Raw genomic sequence first — 23,064 nt, 5'->3', positions numbered from 1 at the left:
ACGCCTCAAAGTCTCTTGCTGCAAACCCTGAGAAATGGCCTGTCCTAGTCTTAACACACCCAGAAAGATAGTCAATGGCTATGGTATAATGCCCCTCTCAACAGTCCATACCTGGGCCTGACAGATTCTTGACCAAACTCAAAATTTTTATGACTATGCAACCCATCAGCCATTCTGTTGTCTCATAAAGCATTTAACTAAGGCTATTCTCAACAGGACTCGAAGCAGCAGGATGAGATCCATCTGTAGGTCTCACCATGCTCAAGGGTCCCCGATTTAGCCAACTATGTATAAGTCCCAGGGGACTAGTGTGTCCTGTTTCAGAGAGATGGGATGTCTAACATCTGTTATCTGTTAAAACCTGAACAAGGAAAAAATAAATAAATAAAAAATAAATAAAACCTGAACAAGGGCATTTATACGGACCTGATCTTTGCCATCACTGCAGATATTCACTGGGGACAGTAAACGGGCCAAAAAAGCAAGCCCTGTCCCCACTGAAAACATTCTGTGCCTGGTTTCCCCAAATACAAACATAAACCCCAAAGCGGCACATGTCATTCTAGTTCCACCATTGTTAAACTTTCACCTGGTAGCTGTAGCCTCAGTCTTCATGTGGCCTAACCCAAGGCTGCTCCCAGCACAGAAGTACAGAGTTTGCATCATTAAGATGACGTTGTGTCAGTCTGTATATTTATGCATGAATTTGGGGCATAGGGTAAATATATATTCAGGAGACCTTTGTCTCTGGAAAATCTCTTCCCTTCTAATTTTTCCTTTTATTTTTGACCTAAATATTTAAATCTACTAGCACTGTTTCATTAGCAGCCTTTCTAACTACTAACAATAGTAAATTTTTGAAAACATTTTGTTTCAGGCTAATATTAAAATGTAAGATACCCTGTATAAATTATGAAATGTACTTCTACATTACTGATTTGACAAAAATCAGTATTTTTAATGATAATCCACTTGACTTAGTGTCATATGAGTTCCAAGGTATCAGTAAAAATTAATGAAATGATTTTAATAATTTCATCTAGTTTGATTCCTTTTTACTTTTTAAATGAAGTATGATTTTAGCATACTTTTTGTATTTATTAACAGGATCCTATGAAGTATGGCAACTAATTGTTTTCCTTGTTTTGCACATTCTTGTCTCTTCATCTGTTGCAGAAGAAATTGTGAACTCAACACTTGGGGCTGATAAAATTTTGTTTCATGTTTCAAGTATCTAAACATTGACAGTATTATCTTTAAAATCCTATCTTTAGTGTTAATGAAAGTGGATGATGGGGCACCTGGGTGACTCAGTGGGTTAAGCATCTGCCTTTGGCTCAGGGTGTTGGGATTGAGCCCTGCACGGGGCTCCCCACTCATTGGAGAGTCTGCTTCTTTCTCTCCCTCTGCTCCTTCCATTCCCCCTTCCGCCCCTGCATGCTTGCTCTCGAGTGTTCTGTCTCTCAAATCTGTAAAAATAATGAAAGTGGATGAATGTGTAAAACTTTAAAAGAAATTTATTAAAGTAATGTGGATGAGTGTGTATATATACTATGATAGCCAAACTAAAAATTACTGTAAAGGTGCTTGAACTCATGTAATCTTATAAACCTGAAATACAGTACTCCATGCTAATAATGTCCAGAAATATGATGCATTTGAAGGCAAGCAATTAGTGGAAAGTTTTCATTATTAGGTTAGTAAAGAGGTATTAAGCACTTGACTGATTTTGATTTAAAGTAAGTCAGTAAGGACGCCTGGGTGGCTCAGCGATTTAGCGCCACCTTCGGCCCAGGACCTGATCTTGGAGACCCGGGATCGAGTCCCACATCAGGCTCCTTGCATGGAGCCTGCTTCTCCCTCTGCCTGTGTCTCTGCCTCTCTCTGTGTCTCTCTCATGAATAAATAAATAAAATCTTAAAAATAAATAAATAAATAAACAAACAAATAAATAAATAAATAGTCAGTAACCAGGAATAATAGTAATTTAGCCAGTTTTTATTTGTAAAAGTTAACTTATTTTTATTGGTAAGCCTTGTTCTATAATAATAGGAGTTTGAGGGATGCCTGGGTGGCTTAGCGGTTGAGCGTCTGCCTTTGGCTCAGGCCGTGATCCTGGAGTACCAGGATTGAGTCCCACACCAGGCTTCCTGAATGGAGTCTGCTTCTCCCTCTATTTATGTCTGTGCTTCTCTCTCTGTGTGTGTCTCATGTATAAATAAATAAAATCTTTAAGAAAAAATTTGAATTTCTCTATTAGAAGAGGTAATTTATATAATTTTCCAGCCATATCAGAAAATAAAAAAATTAGTTATGTTACTTACTATATATAGTTTATTGTAGAAAGTTTATTGTATATAAGTTTTCATGAATATTCTAGAAATGTTTCTCTTTAAAATAACAGTGGTTATCACCAAATGATTATATCAATTTCAATTTAGCTCAAGTAATAGAATATTATTTTTGAATTTTTGACATTTAAAATCTTACTTCTTGGGATCCCTGGGTGGCGCAGCGGTTTGGCGCCGGCCTTTGGCCCAGGGCGTGATCCTGGAGACCCCGGATTGAATCCCACATCAGGCTCCTGGTGCATGGAGCCTGCCTTCTCCCTCTGCCTGTGTCTCTGCCTCTCTCTCTCTCTCTGTGACTATCATAAATAAAAAAAAAAAAAAATTAAAAAAAAAAAAAAATAAAATCTTACTTCTTGATAAAAAGATTCAATTTTCATTTTAAGTTTTAATTTTAAGAATTTTCTTCCTTACTCTGTACAGGTTAAATTAACTACTATGGGAGAATTAAAAAATGTAAAGAAAATATGCCACAAAATAACTTATACACAAAACAATATAATAAACATTTAATAAGATAAACTATAATGTAAACATGCTGTAAAATTTTATAGTTATGTCAGTAAGTGAAAAAAGAATGCAATACACACATCCAGTATATGAAACCTCAGGGAATCAATTCATTATGTCCATCTGAGTGAAGAATTTGTCCCTTTAATTTTTTGATGCATTTTATGTTAGTTCACGCCAAAAGCACCATGTTCCCAATGTATTAAGTTTAAACATTAAAAATTAGAATAATACAATGTATGCATACAGAAAATTATATGATTCTTTTTTACTCCTGACTTCTAGAACTTCTCCCTAGGGTCAACCAGTACAGTCAAGTTCTCATGTATCCTTTTAGAAATAAGGTATATATATAGTCATAATTACATAGATAAATACTCCCTACTTTCATCATGAATGATAGTATACCACCCAACATTTGGTTCCTTTTTTTCCTTGATGATACTCTTGATCAATAGTTTAAATAAGTGGAGGTTTGCAAGAATGAGAGAAGAATTATTTCTTAAGCATCAGGCATGTGCTTTATGCTCTGCTAGATGATTTGCAAGTCCTTTTGGTAAATCTTTAGGACACACACTAAGGTAGTGAGAATTCCTCCTCTTGAGTGGTTAAAGAAATCAGCCCAAAAGAGAGCAAATCACTCGTTTAGAGTCACATACCTAGTAATTAAACTAGAACTTAAATCTAATTCTGCCTACTTTCAAAACCCAGTTATTTAAAGATAGTAAATGAATAAAGTTTGTAGAGATATGAATTCATTACATAAAGGTTATTTCTCAATACCTTTGTTGTTATTAACCTCATCATCTTGTTTTTCTTTCTACCTGTGTAAGTTGTTAAAAGATGTGGGTTTGGGATTCCATAGGAGTTGGAATCCTGGCTTTCTGTTTGATCTTGTGCTGGACATTTAACTTGTCTGACCCCTGGGAACCTTAAAAATTTAAGTAAATGATAGTAACTATCTAAAGGAATTGTTGAGAAAATAGAATATATATGTAATATATATATTACTAATGTACCAATGTACATTATGAATGTGCATATATATAACTTAGCACAGGTTCTGGCAAATAAGATATCAAGATATTATGATAGGGCTAGACCACAGCACTTCTCTATTTCTTTGCTTATCCTTGAGGATTTCATGAGTTGTTATTCATATTAAGTACTGATAAGTATTAGTACTGATAATCTTTGTATGATATCGTGCTTTTGTTTTTTAAATTATTTGGAGCCCACTTTCAGGAAATGTGAGGTATGAAAAATTATACCCTTCTAATTGAAGAAAAAATTTTTTCATTGAAAAATATATTGCCGTTATATGTTATTTAAATAGTAAACCTTGTTTATTAAAAACATTTGTAATATTCAGTTTTGGGTTAACCAGATTTCTTTTGTCTTGAATTGAAGTCACTTTCTATTGATTCCCTCAGATTTCATATAGTAAATGGGGATTCTTTCTCACTTACATATAGCTATAAAATTTTCAGCATGTTTATGTTACATTCTGTTGTATATGTTTGTTGTATTGTTTTATTGTAAGGAAAGTTATTTTGTAGGTATATTGTCTTTACATGTTTTTAATTTTCCCACAGAAATTACTATGTTAAATTGTACACAGGATGAACATTCACCACAGGAAGTTTAAACTCTTTTTCTGTGATTTTTTTTGCGTGTGTGTGTGTGTGTATAAATGTGTATATATATGTATAGATGTATATGTGTATTTTTTTTCCTGTAAGTTGTTTGATAAGCAGAAGTTATAAAAGGTCATGATGTGTTTTCAGTATACTCTTTTCAGTTCTTTCAGAAGTTTGTGTCTTGGGGCGCCTAGCTGGCTCAGTTGGTGGAGCATGCAACTCTGGGTCTTGGAGTTCTGAGTTTGAGCCCACATTGGGTATAGAGATTACTTAAAAATAAAATCTTTCAAAATAAATAAATAACAAAAGTATGTGTTTTGTTTCCATTTTAGGCCCAGACCTTATCTGTTTAAAGGAGATCATAAATTTCCTACAAATAAAGAGAGCTTACCAGTGACTATACTCTATGCTGAAATTGGTACCAGAGCATTTGGTAAATTTCACACAGTATTGTCCAAAAAAGCTCGAAATGGGGAAATTCTGTATGTTCTTCGGCATTATATTCAGGTACAGTTTTATCCAAGATTATTTTGTCTATAAAAAAAATACGTTTGGTAATTTCCTTAGTAGGTTTTACATAACTTCCACCTGAACAGTTAAAGATTTTTTAAAATTAACACACCTATCAAATGTGAACTTTATGTGGAAAAATACATGGGGATTCTGTATCTTTGGGGATCATGTTGATACTCCTTTCAATTCAGATTCCTTTCTTAAATCTGAAACAGGTTTAAAAGTTGGATTAAAAAAAACCATAATGTGTATAGTATTTGCTAGAATTCATAAATATAGTTAGAATTTTTTGTTTGTTTTTTGAGAAAGAGGGGGAGAGAGAGTGTGTGGGGGAAAGGGAGAGGAGAGAGAATCTTTTTTTTTTTTTTAAGATTTTATTTATTTATTCATGAGAGACACAGAGAGAGAAAGGCAGAGACACAGGCAGAGGGAGAAGCAGGCTCCATGCAGGGAGCCCGACATGGGACTCGATCCCATGGCTGAAGGCAGCACTAAACTGCTGAGCCACCAGGGTGCCCAAGGAGAGAGACTCTTAAGCAGACTCTACAGTCAGCATGGAACTGAACCTTACAACCCTGAGTTCATGACCTGAGCCAAAATCGAGAGTCAGACTTGACTGACTGAGCCACCCAGGCACCCCTTAAAATACAGTTATTTTTAATGAAAATGTATTATGATGAGGAAATCTAATTTAATTGATATACTGATAGTATTTATTAGTTCAAAATATGAAGCATTGCATAAGAATGCTGTTAACTATTTCTTTGGATGGCTGACTACCGTTTTATTCAAGTTTCTGGTCAAATATGTTGTGTTCCCACTCTTCCAAACTCGCATTGCTATCACACTCTTATTATGTAGTATTCTGGCTTAATGACTGTATAGTACCCATTGCTATATCTCAAGTTTTATTTATTTCATACCTCCACACCATTCCCCCCACCCCACACAACCAAACTCACACAAATATACTAGAACATAATAACCATTAGAAGGAGGACTTTGCTTATTTTACCACTATATTCCGAACATGGAAAGAGTGTTTTAAAATGAAATGTTAGTGATTTGCATATTAATGTTTAAGCTAATAAAATCATTATAGATATAGTTGTTAATTGCTATACATATTCTTTACCTGTTTTTGTATTGGATAATTTGGGTTTCTCTTATTGGCAGATTTTTAAAAATATGTTTTGAATACTAATCTTCTATACTTTGCAAACATCTTCTATAGTATTTCTGGTCTTCTGGTATTAAAAAAAATTATTTATGACATCTTTGGTTCAGTGCAAGTAATAATTGTGATGTAGTCAAATTAATCCAATATTTCTTTAATAGTTTCCTTCACGAAATCATCAGGACATTTTCCTGTATTTTCTTATAATAATAAAGGGCTAGTCTTTATGTTTTGGTCTTAATCCATCTGGAATGTATTTGAATATGCTGCAGGTTAGGGATACAATTCTAGTTTTTCCATATGGAAAATTATTGGTAAATAAATTATAATTTATAATTGGTAAATAAATTATAATTTATAATTGGTAATAATTTATAATTTATTGAACAGTTGAGTCTTTATTTTAAGCCATCATATACCAAGTTTTCATATAGGCATGTATGTTTTTAGACTCTGTATTCTGTTCCAATAATATAGATGTCTGTTCTATACAAATATATTTTAATTGCAGTAGCTTTAAACTCTAAAGCAATCTTGACAAAGAAGAACAAAGCTAGAGGCATCATGCTTCTGGATTTCAAACTATATTACAAAGCTATAGTATTAAAATAGTGTGGTATTGGCATAAAAATATATAGATCACTTAAGCATTCACCAGGGAAAAGGAAACGTGTTTAGTAGGTGAGCATGTTGAAATTTGTAGTTCAGTTTATTAGCCTAAAGAATGGGAGATGGGCTTCTGTGCTGAGGGAAGAAGTTTAGAATCAGATAAACCCAATACTGCCACTTACCAGTATGAGGCTCTCCCAAGTCTCAGTTTCTTCAGAATTGCTACAGAATGAAAAGTAACAACTACTGAAAGAGTCCCAAGACAGCAGAGGAGTAGAATACCTTAGTTTCATCTGGTCCCAGGAATTCAGCTAGATAGCTACTAAACCATTCTGAACACCTGTGAACTGGAGATTTAAGAAGAGAGTAGCTGCAACTCTACAAATAGAAAACTGCCCACTTTCTGCAAGGTAGGAGGTGCAGAGAAGTAAATCTGAGACGATATATGGGAATATAAACCGTGGCAGGAGGTAGCCTCAATTAGCCTGCTTCTGGAAAGTGATAATAGCAGTCAGGTGCCAAATCAGAACTTTTAGAACTTTTAGAAGTCTGTTTTGGTGAGGCATGTCCTGGCCTGAAAGGTGCTCAGGTGATGAAGTGGGTCAAAATCCCAGGTGGGACAGTGTGGTCTCAGGATCCTCAGGGTCACAGAAAGGCTGGGAGTGCCTGAGTGCCCTAGAGTTCCCAAGCATCGGAAAGGGGAAGCCAGCAGCAAACAGCTGAGGAGTGAACTTTCAGCTCCAGGTTGCCATAAACTGTGAATGACACACGGTAGTCATGACTGCTCTCCAAGCAGGGGCCCAACAAATGGCAGAACCGGCAAGAACCCCTCTTCCCTCAAAAGGGTCTGCAGGGCTTGGAGACTTGAATGGGGGTCACGTGCCTATTATGGAAAGACTCAGTCACAGGCTGGGTAAGCAGAGTTCGAATGGAGCCCAGGGAGACAGGAGTGACTGCTTTTCCCTGAGGGAGTACTGAAGAGTGGTCCTGGAGACTGACAGGTCACCATTTTCACTCATCCTCTAAAGCTGTGAGGAAAGCCTTTGGAGAACAAAAGCCAAATAAGCAAGCTGGAGCAGATTACCTCACCTGGCTCCCTGACAAGGGTGGTGCAGTCCAATCGGGGGCAAAGACACCTGAGAATCAGCACAACAGGTCCCTCCCCTAGAAGATAAGCAACACTATCCAGCCAAGACCAAATCTACTCATCACAGAGAACTGCAAAGCTCCAACACTAGGGGAATATCACATATAATTCATGAGGGTTTTTCCCCCACAATTCTTTAGTCTTTCAATTTTAATTTTTTTCTCTTTCCTTTCCCAACCAATTTTTTATCAACTTTTTTAAAAATCTTTTTTAATTTTCATTTTTACACTTACATTCTATCCTTTCATTATATTTAATTTTATTTTTGTACATATATCTTTTTCTTTCTTTACAATTTTGGGATGCATTTTCTTTTTTTTTAAGATCTTATTTATGTATTTGAGGGAGAGAGAGAGAAAGCACAAGCAAGACGAGGGGTAGAAGGATAAGCAGGTTCGAGCCCCATACAGGATTCAGTCCCAGGGCTCTGGGATCATGACCTGAGCCAAAGGCAGATGCTTAACCAGCTGAGCCACCCAGGTGCCCCAGGATGCAGTTTCTTCTAACAGACCAAAAATACACCTAGAATCTAGTGTATGTCTCTGTTCTCTTCTCCTGTTTGATCATATTCATTTTTTTCTCTTTTTTTCTTTTTTTTTTCCTGATTTGTTAGTCTTTTTAAATTTTCGTCTTTATGATTACATTCTATCCTTTCAAAGTACTTCATTTTTGTATGTTTTTCTTTCTTTACAAGTTTGAGATATCATTTCTTCTAACAAACTGACCAAATATACTCAGGACATAGTGTATTGCTCTGTTCTGTTCATATTCTTTTTTTTTTTTTTGTCTTTTAATTTTCATTTTTTATAGTTAGATTCTATCCTTTCATTGTATTTAATTTTTTTTTTGTAGACATAGAAGGTTTTCTTTTGTTACAATTTTAGGATCTAGTTTTCTAACAGTCCAAAATACTATTGCTCTCTTCTGTTCACCTGTCTGATCATATTTTCTCAATTTTTTTTTGTTTCACATCTCTTCTGATTTTTTAAAAGATTTTATTTATTTATTCATGAGTGACACAGAGAGAGGGAAAGACAAAGAGGGAGAAGCAGCTCCATGCAGGAAGCCCGATGTGGGACTCGATCCCAGGACCCCAGAATCATGCCCTGGGCCAAAGGCAGACGCTCAACCTCTGAGCCACCCAAGTGTTCCTCTTCTGATTTGTTGAGTGTATATTTCTCTGGGGTTGTTGTTGCCATATTAGTATTTTGTTCTCAAGTTCATCTGTTTTTCTCTGGACAAGACGGAAAAACACCCCACTTACTACAATGGACAGATCATCTCAGCAGATCAATAGGAAACAAGGGCTTTGAATGACACACTGGACCAGATAGACTTCACAGATATATTCACAGCATTCTATTCTAAAGCAACAGAATATACATTCTTCTCGAGTGCATATGGAACATTTCTCCAGAATAGATCACATACTGGGTCACAAATCATGTCTCAGCTGATACTAAATGATCGAGATCATTTTGATGGCTACTCAGCCATCAAAAAATGAAATCTTGCCATTTGTAATGATGTGGATGGAACTAGAGGATATTATGCTAAGTGAAATAAGTCAGAGAAAGACAGTTAACATGATTTCAGTCGTATGTGGAATTTAAGGAACAAAACAGGAGCATAGGGGAAGGGAGGGAAAAATAAGATGAAATCAGAGAGGAAGAGAAACCATAAGAGACTTAATCATAGGAAACAAATTGAGAGTTTTTGGAGGGGTGAGGAGGTGCGGTTATTTGGTGATGAGCATTAAGGAGGACAGGTGATACAATGAGCACTGGGTATTATATAAGACGGATGAATCACTGACCTCTACCTGTGAAACTAATAATACACTATATGTTAATTAGTAGAATTTTAGAAAATAAAAAATATAGAGAGATCAGTGTAACAGAATGGAGAGCCAAAAGAAAACCAGAGCTGGGGGCATCACAATGCCGATTTCAGGTTGTACTACAAAGCTGTGATCATCGAGACAGTGTTGTACTGGCACAAAAATAGACACATAGATCAATGGAACAGAATAGAGAATCCAGAAGTGGACCCTCAATTCTATGGTCAACTATTCAACAAAGCAGAAAAGACTATCCATTGGAAAAGGGACAGTCTCTTCAATAAATGGTGCTGGGAAATTGGACAGCCATGTGCAGAAGAATGAAACTAGACCATTCTCTTACACCATACACAAAGATAAACTCAAAACGGATGACAGATCTAAATGTGAGATAAGAATCCATCAAGATCCTAGAGGAGAATACAGGCAACACCCTTTTTGAACTTGGCCACAGCAACTTCTTGCAAAATACATCTATGAAGGCAAGGGAAACCAAAGCAAAAATGAATTATTGGGACTTAATCAAGATGAAAAGCTTCTGCACAGCAAAAGAAACAGTCAACAAAACTAAAAGATAACCTACAGAATGGGAGAAGATATTTGCAAATGACATATCAGATAAAGGGCTAGAATCCAAGATCTATAAAGAACTTATTAAACAACACCCAAGAAATAGTCCAATCATGAAATGGGCAAAAGACATGAACAGAAATTTCACAGAGGAAGATGTATACATGGCCAACAAGCACATGAGAAAATGCTCTGCACACTTGCCATCAGGGAAATACCAATCAAAACCACAATGTGATACCACCTCACACCAGTGAGAATGGTGAAAATTAACAAGACAGGAAATAACAAATGTTGGAGAGGATGTGGAGAAAGGGGAACCCTCCTGCACTGTTGGTGGGAATTTGAACTGGTGCAGCCACTCTGGAAAACCATGTGGAGGTTCCTCAAAAAGTTAAAAATAGACCTGCCCTACGACCCAGCAATTGCACTGCTGGGGATTTACTCCAAAGATACAGATGTAGTGAAATGCCAGAACACCTGCCCCCGGTGTTTATAGCAGAAATGTCCACAATAGCCAAACTGTGGAAGGAGCCTCGGTGTCCATGGAAAGATGAATGGATAAAGAAGATATGGTCTATGTACACAATGGAATAATACTCAGTCATTAGAAACGACAAATACCCACCATTTGCTTCGATGTGGATGGAACTGGAGGGTATATGTTGAGTGAAATAAGTCGGAGAAGGACAAACATTATATGGACTCATTCATTTGGGGAATACAAAAAAATAGTGAAAGGGAATAAAGGGGAAAGGAGAGAAAATGAGTGAAAATATTAGTGATGATGACAGAACATGTAGAGACTCCTAACTCTGGGAAACGAACATGGGGTAATGGAAAGGGAGGTGGGTGGGGGGTTGGGGTGACTGAGTGACGGGCACTGAGGGAGGCACTTGACGGGATGAGCACTGGGTGATATGCTATATGTTGGCAAATTGAACTCCAATAAAAAAAAAAGAGAGAGAGCACCAAGAAATAAACCCGTGCATATATGGTCGACTAATATTCAAGCCAAGCATACTCAGTTAAATGGTGCTGGGAGACCTGGATAACCACATGCAAAAGAATGGAACTAACCCTCTTATAACACTCACAAAAATTGAATTGGATTAAAGATTTAAACATAAAATATGAAACCATGAAACTCCTAGAAGAAAACCTAGGGGAAAACCGCTTGACAAGGTCTTGGCAGTGATTTTTTGAACTGATACCTAAGGAAAGGCAACAAAAGCAAAAATAAAGTGCAATGCAGTGAAAAATAAATGAAAAAAATAAAGTAGGACTACATCAAACTAAAAAGCCTCTGGACAGCAGAGGAAGCCATTAACAAAACTAAAGGCAATTTATGGAATGGGAGAAAATATTTGTAAATCATTTATCTGATGAGTTTAATATCTGAAATATATAAGGATCTCTTACAACTCAGTAGCAAAAAAAAAAAAAAAAAAATTTGATGAAAAAATGGGCAAAAGACCTGAATAGATATTTTTCCAAAGGAGACATGCAAATGGCCAGCATGTACATAAAATGGCTTTCAACATTGCTAATCAGGAAATGTAAATAGAAACTACAGTGAGGTACCACATCATGCTTGTTAGAATTGCTGTTAAAAAGACAAGGGTGCAAAGATGTGGAGAAAAGGCAGTCCTTTTGCACTTTTGATGGGAGTGTAGCCACTATGGAAAAGAGTATAGAAGTTCCTCAGAAAATTTTAAAAGGAACCACCATGTGATTGTGTGTTTCTGCTTCTGGGTGTATATCCAAAGGAAACAAAACACAAACTTGAAAAGAAATCTGTACTCTCATGGTCACTGCAGCATTACCTACCATAATAAAGACATGGGGACAGCCCAGGTGTTCTGCAGTTGATAAATGGGTAAAGAAAATGTTTCTGTGTACAGAGGGATGATATCGTTAAAAATAAAGAAATCCTGCCATTTGTGTATGACAACATGGATGGATCCTTGAGGGCATTATGTTGATTGAAGTAAGTTCCACCACGAAAGACAAATACTGTCATGATATCACTTCTATGTGGAACCTAAAAAAAAACAAAAAACAGAACAGATTGGCGGTAATGAGAGGTGGTGATGATGGGTAAAGGTGGAAAGAATAAACTTTCTGTTAAAAGTTCTGAGATTACTATAGTTAATAATACTGTATTGCATATTTGCAAGTTGCTGAGAGATCTTAAAAGTACTTGCCACAAGAAAAAAAATGAGCTATAAAAAATAAGCTATAGATGTTAACAAAATGTACTGTGGTAATCATTTCCTATTGTCTAGATCTATCAAATCATTATGTCTTACACTTTAAAGTAATACAGTGTTTATGTCAATTATATCAGGGTAGAAATGGAAGTGGGAGATCAAATTACTGTTTATCTTTTTAAATATGTCTCCCAAGTGATTCTAATGTACCCTACAGTAGAGGATGCTCATCTATTGAGAATTAGTGTCCCAAGTTATTTTTTGGAGTATGTGACCATTAAATATACTATGAAATTATACTAGCCGACTGTCACTTTGTCACATCAAATTATAACCTTTTTAATGAATGATATATTGTACATTCAAAAGAGTTATATTTTAAATCTAGTCAACATGTAATTCTAATAAAATGGAGTTACTTATGCTGCCTTTGGAACAGATGCCTTTTTATGGGGAGAGAAGAAATAGAAAAATGAAGAAAGATTCTTCTCACTGGTTGATTTAGCCTATGAGCATTTTTGGTTTGCAAATCCAAACTTATTAGACTACAGTTCACATTTTATATTAATACATTTTCAAATGGAGACAGTAAATATGAATTTAATAAACATTTATTTCTGAGGAGCTAATAATATTTCAGAATTGATAATGGAAATTGGTTTTGTGAAATTATATTTCTTTTACGGACTGTAACAAAATATGTAGATTTTGAGCTTTGATTTGCTTCTCTACCTGCTGATTGTCTTTTTAGTGGATAGTCAAGATGCATTTTTAAATTGACCTGTTTGAAAATAAAAACTCTAAAATATTTTCAACTTTTTCAGATGACCATAATTATAAGCAACCCAGTCTCCTCATGCTATTTTTCATTATAGCATGGGCCTGAGAAATTAGCAAATTACATTTTCATGTGGGTGGCAGTGTTAAATATTTCTCTGTATATCTGAAACTAATTTTTATATCATCTTATTTGGAAATAGAACAGCCCAGGAATAGTCACTCTGGACATATTTTTAAGGTTGTGGTGGACGGGGGCGGGGGACAAGTTAGGAAAGAAGAGAGTAAAAAGAGTAAGACACTATTGAGGCTCTCCTTCCCTCCAGTCTTTACCTCTTCTCTATCATGTACGATTGCAAAACTGCCCTCTTGCAAACTTGAGTAAGCAGAGGTGCACAGAATGTTCAGGGGAGTTTCCTGGACACTAGGTTAAACTGTTTCCTAAGCCATGAAAGGATGTGCCAAATGATGATGATTGTAGCATAACTGAAAAGAATTTCAGGCTGGAAGCTTGAAAGAACCTTAGACATCCTCTAAAAATATTATGTATATTCATTCAGGTTGCTTACCATTTGAAAAAATGTGGTGAGTTCTCTTCCTTGATGGGGTAATCTTTAGAAGTACATTTTGTATTTGCATGTTACAGAAAGGAGAAAATTAGATATTAAAATTCTGATCATCAGTACTGGAGACAATTCCATTTTAGGCAATTTTTGCCCTTGTTGCAAGAGTAGATACTGATTTTTGGCATTTGGTATATTTTAATCATTGAGAAACCTGAAGAAAAATTTAATCAGGCTGTTCAAAACTGCAAATTTTTTTTTTAATGTCTTTTACCTCTTCTCTTCAGTATCGCTTTTGGTAACACTAGTTCTACATCTAGATAATTAGCAAGTGAATAGCATTTGCTGGATAGCAAATCTTGTGTAGTTCACTGTGAAAGGAGTACAGTTTTATTGAAACTTGATTGTATTGGAGCCTCTGTTAATTAACTCATAGGAGAAATGGGGAAGTTACCATAGTATAACAAAAAGGACAGGTATTTCTTCTTTGAAAAAGAGTAATTGAAACATTAGAGCCATGACAAGGTTTTTAGAAAGTAAGGACATGGTAATCAACCAAATTCTGGGTCCTTGATATACTAGCTAGAGTATAAATAGCCCCCAAATAATATTTCACAGTGATTAAAAAAAATGATATTAGTAATTTACCCTAATGTCCTAATACACAAATGTGCTGAATTTAAAAGAAGTTATTTAACAAAATATTTTCTCTTTTTTAAAAACTAAATTGTGTTGGAACAGAAACCAGTCTCACAGAAAATGTACTTATCTGGCTACGGTGTGGAGCTAGCAATTAAAAGTACAGAATACAAAGCTTTGGATGATACCCAAGTCAAAAGTAAGTTTACTGTCTGTACTTGAGTAGAATAAAAATTGGCAGGCTTGCGTACTTTTAAGAAAACTTAATGACTATAGTCTTACACATGTTAATTTGAAGCTGGAGATGGAGTAGACCCTGTTTCTCCTTAGTTTAGAATTTGACTTTAATCTGAAAGAAATATATTTGATATTGTGCTCTCAAGAACTTCTTTAAATTGGAAAGAGCATCTTGTTTTGCTTTATCTGGTGACTTCCCATTCATTTTCAGCAATTAATAAAAAATAGTAACCTATGCAAGGCAGGCTGAGGCAGTAGATGAGGCTGGTCATAGCTGTAGGGACAGCCAGGAGTGCCCAGCCAGTCCAGCCTGGGGATAGGGGTGAGGTTGGGGGGCTGGCAGTAATGGGGGGTGTCAGTGTGGGTCAGTGTCTCAGAAAGTTATTGGCAACACGCAGTCTTAGGAAGCTTTGTCTCATGTATTTATGATAAAGTTAGGATGCTGCTGCTGCTGCTCTTGAAGTAGGATGGGGAGAGGCCTATGAATTGCTAGTTTAGATAAAGTGGATTGATTAGATCTGTGATCTGCAAACCCCTGTCTGTCTGTGGTTATGCACTAACTGCATGCTTTAGATAAAGGACTGAGGAGACCTGAAGAAACTAGTTTTCAGATTCTTATGAAAATTTTTTATTACCTGGTTCATCCAAAATTTATTTATACATGATTCTTGGTTAAGAGTTCCTGTTTTTTTTTTTTTTTTTTAGATTTACTTATTTATTTGAGAAAGAGCACGAGTTCAAGGGGAGGGGTAGAGGGAGAGGATCTCAAGCTGACGCCAGGCTGAGCTGAGAGGGGAGCCCCATGTGGGGCTCGAACCCAGGACCTCAAGACCATGACCTGGGCTGAGATCAGGTCAGATGCCCAAAAGACAGAGCCACCCAGGAGGTTAAGAGTTTTTAATTCATTCTTTTATATGCTCTCCTCTGTGGCTTCTGCTTCAACTTTATTTTTCTATTCAGGATCTGTTCCTAAAGGCTCTGCTCTGATCACAGACCTAGCCCTGGCCACTCCTCCTGAAAGTCCTTCAAATAAAGATCTGTATTACTGTAAAGTCCTGCCAGTTACTGCTTCTCTCTCTATCTCTCTCTGTCTCTCATAAATAGATATATAAAATCTTAAAAAAGAAAAAAAAGCAGGGGGGATCCCTGGGTGGCTCAGCGGTTTAGCGCCTCCCTTTGGTCCGGGTGTGATCCTGGAATCCCAGGATCGAGTCCCACATTGGGCTCCCTGCATGGAGGCTGCTTCTCCCTCTGCCTGTGTCTCTGCCCCCCCCCCCCCCGCCATAAATAAATAAAATCTTTTTTTTAAAAAAAGTCCTGCCAGTTAGAGTTACTGGAATTATATAGTGTGAGTAATAACATTCAGATTTTGTGTATTTCTATATAGCTTATACGCAGCTTTGCAGTGCTGTGTAATGTATCTAATTGTCATAATAGTAACATAAAGCATTTTCTAGCTATACTTGGGCTTGGAATTTTCTTTTAAAAAGTCAGGTGAAAAAAATGTAAAAAGACAAGTGATGACATGTGTGATCTATATTCCACACTAAATTCTCTCTTCACCCGCTAACGTATGTTTGGAATAGATCTTTTCTCCATTCTAGTTGCCACTCTTTTATTCAGTTCTGTTTTTCCCTCCATTTCCGTGCGTCAGGCTTCTAACTGGCCTCTCTGATCTTTGGCCTTCTGTTCCGGAGTCCTCCCCACTACCCAAAGTAGATGAATCAGTATCCCTTACGGTGCTTTTGGTTTGGATGCCTTACGATGAAAATCTGACTTTGTGACACTACTGGTTAAAATCCCTCAGAGGGGATCCCTGGGTGGCGCAGCAATTTGGCGCCTGCCTTTGGCCCAGGGCGCGATCCTGGAGACCCGGGATCGAGTCCCACATCGGGCTCCCGGTGCATGGAGCCTGCATCTCCCTCTGCCTGTGTCTCTGCCCCTCTCTCTCTCTCTCTCTCTCTCTCTCTCTATCTGTGACTATCATAAGTAAATAAAAATTTAAAAAAAATTTTTTTTAAATCCCTCAGAGGCTCTGCATAAGCCCCCTCGTAAATTCCAGGACTGTGGCATTGCAAAGAAAACTTTTTATACTCCACCCTTTTTCTGCCTTCTCTCTCCCTCTGCCTCTCATTTGTGCCCTCTGGTTCTTCAGCACTAATGTACCGTACAGAATGATGTTCTGTTCCCTGGATGCCTCCATGTTTGGCTTCATTCTAAGCCTTTATGACCTCTTTAGAGTACTTCTGTCCCTTAGCATCTGCTGTTCCCTCTGCCTGAAACCTTCCTCCTTTTTCCCACTCTTCTCCCATCAAAGGCCTACTAATCTTTTAAAACTCCTATCTGTCCATCAGTACTTCTGAGATGGCTGGCTGTCTTGCTGCTCTGTCAAGAGTGATTTTTCCTCTTTTCTATATTCCATATATTCTGTGCTTTCTTTCATAAAGTTTTATACACTATATTAAAATTGTCTATTTGTCTCTCCACCAAGTGGCATTTGTGTCTTTTGTGTCTCTCTTCTTGATGTGTGTCTGGCAGGAATCAGACATCATAGCAAGCAGCCAATAAATGTTTGCCTGATGAAAGGATAAAAGGGGGAGAAGGAAGACTGGATCAGGGCACCCAGGGCTTTTAGCTATAGTACTGGGGGTGTGAGCCTTCAGAGGAGAGAGGGAAGGGGAGCGTACTGGAGGGTCCCTGGCACACTTGGAGAGTTACCCCAGGCTGTAAGGGCTCATGAGTTCTTGTGGTCCCAAGTACCTTTTACCACCCTGTATGTTGTTATTTGTTGAGTAGAGGAGAGGTGAGAAGGAAGGGAAATGACAGTAACATGTTATGTTCTTTTTAGTGTCTTTCTAAAGATTTCCTGTCTTTAAAGGCATTGGAAACATGCAAGCATGCCTATATTTGTTAGGGCTTGGAGTGCTTGCTTGGATTGAGAGCTAAAGAATTTGTTGCAGCCACCTTGGTTTATCATTCTGGTTATAAAATAGAATTTGACTGTGAAATAATCTATAAAGCATTGGTTAAATATTTAATGACCCAGGCCTGTTTAAAAAGAGAGCACACTCAGAAATACAAGTGTGTGCATGTACGTGTAGCGGTGGGCTGGTCCATGAAAGTAAAACAAGGTAAAACAAAGAATTTATAGCATTCTAATTTTTGACAACCTAGTTCTTTCCCAGTCTGAAAATATTTTGTTTTTGTTTCTGAAACAGCAGTGACCAATGCTACTATAAGGGATGAGATTGAGATAAATGAAGTTCAAGGATTTCTCTTCCAGAAACTAAAGTGAGTCTGAATTGAAATGAAGTGGCATTGCGGTGCTCTTAAGTTTGTTTTTAAAGGAACTCAGTATGCTGTGCTGGTGTCTGTTTTATGTTCTTATAATGTACCTGTAATTGGTTTTATTTATTACAGAAATAATATATGGTTAATGCAAAACACAATAGTAAAATAATCATAATTTTCACAGTATGATGAGTTTGATTAGAAAAATAGGAATTGGAAATAATCAAAGTTATCTTTGTCAAAAAACAAAAAATTATAGAATCTTTTACTGGCCTACTGGGTTAGGAAAATTATGGTTAGTATTGGATCATTAGCATGAAATAAGATTTTTGTGCCTCAAAAGAAAAAATATTTTCTTAAATTTCTGTATGCAGACTGTCATATTAAAAACCTTTTAACATCTGGTCTTAATTTCATATACATGTATAAGTAAATGTTCAGAAATTAAAGTTGTATCCACCCCCTTTTTTTCCTTGCATCACTGATTGAAGACCAAGAATAGGATGGTTGGTGAGTGCTCTCTGAATATTCACGTATGGGGATTGTTGTCATTTTATGTGCTTTCCCTTATTTACAAGAAGGACATTTTGTGGTTTCATTACAAAGGCAAAATTAGTTAAAGGTAAAGGATAGTTTTTATTAATAGCTTTAATTTTTGCTTGATATTCTAAGTATTATAAAGGACACTAAGGTCAGTTCTCTGGTGCAGAGATACTGTTACAGAGCAAGAGAACATTTTTGGAAACTGTGCTAATTTAATTGATACAGATGACAGAGTTATATTTCTAAAGTAAATTGACCCAGTGGCATACTAGTGGCCTTAGGAATGTAATGTATAAAACAGATTCGTTCCAAGTAAGGTATTTATTTAGTAGATAACAATACATTTTTATTCCATTGTCAGCTGTCTCAAAATCTTGGAATCCACAGTTTTCTTTAATTATTTTTTAAACATACCTTTTTATTGGAATAAATTGTACATCCTACAGAAAGCCTTTGGAGCCCTGGGATATTAGTTTTTTAAAAGAGGAAGTACTCAGAATTAGTTCTTACACAGTGACTCAACTGATTTAGACAAAACCCTTTGCTTTGAGATATTATATGAATAATGTATTTTTATCTAGTTACATAAATAATTTTAGCAGTGAAAATTACTAGGATTATAGTTAAATATAAAAACCAACGTATAGCTCTTAAAAACTTTATATGTTCTGTAATTTAAAATATTGAGAAAGGAGGAGTTAATTGAATTCAGTTGTAGTCAGTCTTGATTCATTTTTAAAATGTGGTTCCATGTAATAAAATTGTGTATCAGCACTGTGTTTACTGTTAATTATAAGATTAATGCATTTCCATGTATATGGTTTTGTATATTTTTTATTTAGCATTTTAAAATCGTTTCTCTTTATTGTTGAAAATAATGTGCTTTGTAAGTTGTGTTGGTGGTAAAGTTTTTTTAAGAGAATTCTTTTTAAATCTGAAATGGCACATATCTTGATTTCATGAGAATTAGAAGAAAGAAGCTACAGTTGAGATTCTGTATGTAGTAAAATGTCATTCCTGCTACATGATTATATTGCAGTCTCAAAAAAGATACCAGGATGTGTTTAACATTAGGCAAAATGATCCTATTGAAGATTTTTATAAGTTTCAAAGATGGAACTTTTCAGAAGTAAATTCTAAGATTGTATAGGAAGCATCGATGTTTTCCTTATAAAATAGTTTTATTTTAAATTATAAAAGCAATACTTGTAATTTATCAAATGCTAAAAGGTATAGAACATAATAAAAGCTAATAATTCTGCCCTAACCCTTGGGTCCCTTCTAGTTAATGTTAACATGTTAACAATCAAGGGTATATCCCTCTAGATTTGGTTTTATTTTGTTTTATATATTGAAAAAAGTATAAAATTAAAGAAAAAAGTGCATATACACATCTCATTTTTTTAAGTTCTGTGGACATAGCTGCATCATGCTGTATTATCCTGGTGAACAGTTAGTTTATATCTAATTATTTGAAAGAGTTAATTTCAAAATTATACTGCTTGTAGTGGTGACAATAATTAACATAACTTAATATTCTAATACAGAGAAAGATATTCAGATCTTAGAGATAATCTGACAGCATTCCAAAAATACCTGATTGAGAGTAACAAAGAAATGACGCCTTTGAAAGTCTGGGAACTACAAGGTATACTATTTTGATCTACTTTCATGTAGCATTTTGGTAACCTATCTTTGTTCTGTTAAATAAGCTCTATATGGGATCCCTGGGTGGCGCAGTGGTTTAGCGCCTGCCTTTGGCCTAGGGCGCGATCCTGGAGACCCGGGATCGAATCCCACGTCGGGCTCCTGGTGCATGGAGCCTGCTTCTCCCTCTGCCTCTCTCTCTCTCTCACTGTGTGCCTATCATAAATAAATAAAATAAAAGTTTTAAATAAGCTTTATATAACATGATATAAGTTATTTCATAAATAATAATTACTGATGTTTTTGTGGAAATTGATACTTAACTAAAAAAGCAGCAAGCAAATCATACTTTTATGTTTAAAAGAGTTAAAAATCACATAAAGTGTAGTTGTTTAATATTATCTAATCATTTTTAAAATGTTCACTGATTTGTCTTATAGGTTCATTTCAAGTATAAAATCACATCTCAAGGAGTGTCTAACATTGATTAAAAATCCTGACTAGTCAGTCAGGAAGTCAGAACTAAATGTTACTAGTTTTCTTCTGTTTAAAATTTTGATCTTGATAGACCATTGCATATTTCACTGTTAGCTTAGAACAGCCTTTGTGCTAACCTCCAGTAAGCAGATATTTTGTGATCAAAATTTAGTTTGAACTGTAAGACCTTTTCAATTTGTAATTTCCTTTTTTATTACTTGTAATTTTAGTTGGTTTGAGGGGACATCATTTTCCTGCGTAACCCATAACTCCTGTCACATCTCTCATCAACTTTTTATTAACAGCCTATTGGGATAATTGGCATACAGTTCACCCCTTTAAAATGTATGATTCAATGGGTTTTAGTATATTTTATGAACTTTTTAATTGCCAGCATAGTCAGTTTTAGAGTATTTTCATTACCCTGAAAAGAAAACATACCCATTAACAGTCACTCCCCGCTTCTTCCCAATTTCTCCAACTGTTGTAGGCAAGCACTATTCTACTTTCTTCTTCAGAATGTTATCTGAGGAACCCATAATTTAGAAAATACAATTGTAGACGATAATTGTAGGTGATAGGGCACTTGAAAGGCTGATCAACAGAAGATGTGCACAATCAGCTTAGTTTTAATCATCCAGCTGATGACTGTGTAAGGTAGATTTGAATGGACTAGAAACCGGAACTCTGGTTAGGACATCGCTGGAATAATGTGGTGCGAGATTGCATTGTGACTGTGGTAGACAGCCTAGAAAGGAAGGCTGGAGATGGGAGGAGGCAAAGATGGCTTGAAGGTTTCCATCTTTGAGCCTTAATAGAATATAAAACATATTAGTGTGCTTTGGGGTTGAAGATGGAGTTCAAGAAGAATGAGACTGATGTTAAAAGGACCGCTTAAGGTGACTGTGACATCCTTAAATCACAAGGTCCACTAGCACTAGTGGGGTGAACATAAAGTCTGTAGGCTAAAAGGAGAGGATTGAAAAAGCTGAACATCTTAGCATAAAGGCTTAAAAAGGAAGAGGAGCTAACCGGTAGTGTAGAGTGACCAATCAGTACATGATTGGTGCTGCAGTTCACCCAGGGGTGGAAAGTAGAGCCAGTGAAGATGATGTGGGGAATGATGAGAAATAGAGAGCACCTTATATAGAAGCCAAAGTAGATTTCCAAGACAGAGAAAGTAAGCAATACCTTTTTATTGATTTCCATTTATCGAGTATTCATTAATATTTAGTGAAGTATTTGTGTATCAGGTAATTTTTTTTGGTGAGAACATTTAACTTCTACTCTCTTAGCAAATTTCAATTATGTAGTACAGTGTTATCAACTCTAGTCACCACGGTATATGTTAGATTCCCAAACCCTCAGGATACCTAGGTGGCTCAGTGGTTGAGCATCTGTCTTTGGCTCAAGGCATGATCCTGGGGTCCTGGGATCGAGGCCTGCATCGGGCTCCCTATAGGGAGCCTGCTTCTCCCTCTGCCTGTCTCTTCCTCTGTCTCTCATATGAATAAATAAATCTTTTTTAAAAAATAGATTCTCAGGCCCTCTTCATCTTATAGCGAAAAATGTATACCCTTTTACCAACCTCTTCCTCTTTCCTCCATCCAGCCCCAGGTAGCAACTTTTCTACTCTATATGAGTTTGAATTTTTTTTTTTAGATTTTTCATATAAGCAACACTGTGTAGTATTTGCCTTTCTCTGTCCTCACTTAGCATAATGTCCTTCAGGTTCACCATGTTGTTACAAATGGCAGAACTTTCATTCTTTTTAATGCTGAATAACATTCCATTGTATGTATATACCACATTTTCTCTCTGCATTCACTCAGCCACAGACATTTAGATTGTTTCCACCTTGGCTATCATGAGCAATGCTGCAATGAATGTGGGAGTGTCTCTTTGAAAGCCTGATTTCATTTCCTTTGGATATATACCCACAAGTGGGATTGCTGGATCATATGAGGGTTTTAGTTTTAATTTCTTGAGGAATCACTGTAATGTTCTCTGTAGTTGCTACACCAGTTTATATGAGTTCCTTGCATATTGTGGTTATTTAACCCCTTATCAGATATATGATTTGCAAATATTTTCTCCCATGCTATAGCTTTTTCATTTTGTTGATTATTTCCTTGGTGTCCAGAAGCTTTGTAGTATGATATAGTCCCACTAGTTAATTTTCCTGCCTTTGGTTTTGGTGTCAAATCCAAAAAATCATTGCTAAGACTAATGTCAAGGAGCCTACCCTTATAATTTCTTTCCGAATTAGTGGATTCAGGTCTTAAATTAGAATCTAACCCATTTTGAGTTGATTTTTGTGTAT

The 23,064-nt window shown here is 36.1% G+C and overlaps 1 protein-coding gene across 6 annotated transcripts in view; it reads left to right on the top strand.

The window, feature by feature from the left end:
• Positions 1-23,064, top strand: part of UGGT2 (UDP-glucose glycoprotein glucosyltransferase 2) — a 188,006-nt gene that overhangs the window by 34,381 nt on the left and 130,561 nt on the right. For all 6 annotated transcript variants that reach the window (XM_072760866.1, XM_072760864.1, XM_026003635.2 and 3 more), the window contains 4 exons: positions 4,831-5,005; positions 14,649-14,745; positions 18,002-18,074; positions 20,165-20,265. In XM_072760866.1, coding sequence (XP_072616967.1) covers positions 4,831-5,005; positions 14,649-14,745; positions 18,002-18,074; positions 20,165-20,265 — 446 coding nt within the window. The remainder of the gene's footprint in view (positions 1-4,830; positions 5,006-14,648; positions 14,746-18,001; positions 18,075-20,164; positions 20,266-23,064) is intronic.

This window comes from Vulpes vulpes, chromosome 6 (assembly GCF_048418805.1).
Source record: "Vulpes vulpes isolate BD-2025 chromosome 6, VulVul3, whole genome shotgun sequence".
NCBI lineage: Eukaryota > Metazoa > Chordata > Mammalia > Carnivora > Canidae > Vulpes > Vulpes vulpes.
Note: the sequence above shows the minus strand (reverse complement) of the source record. Positions and strands in the feature narration are given on the sequence as shown.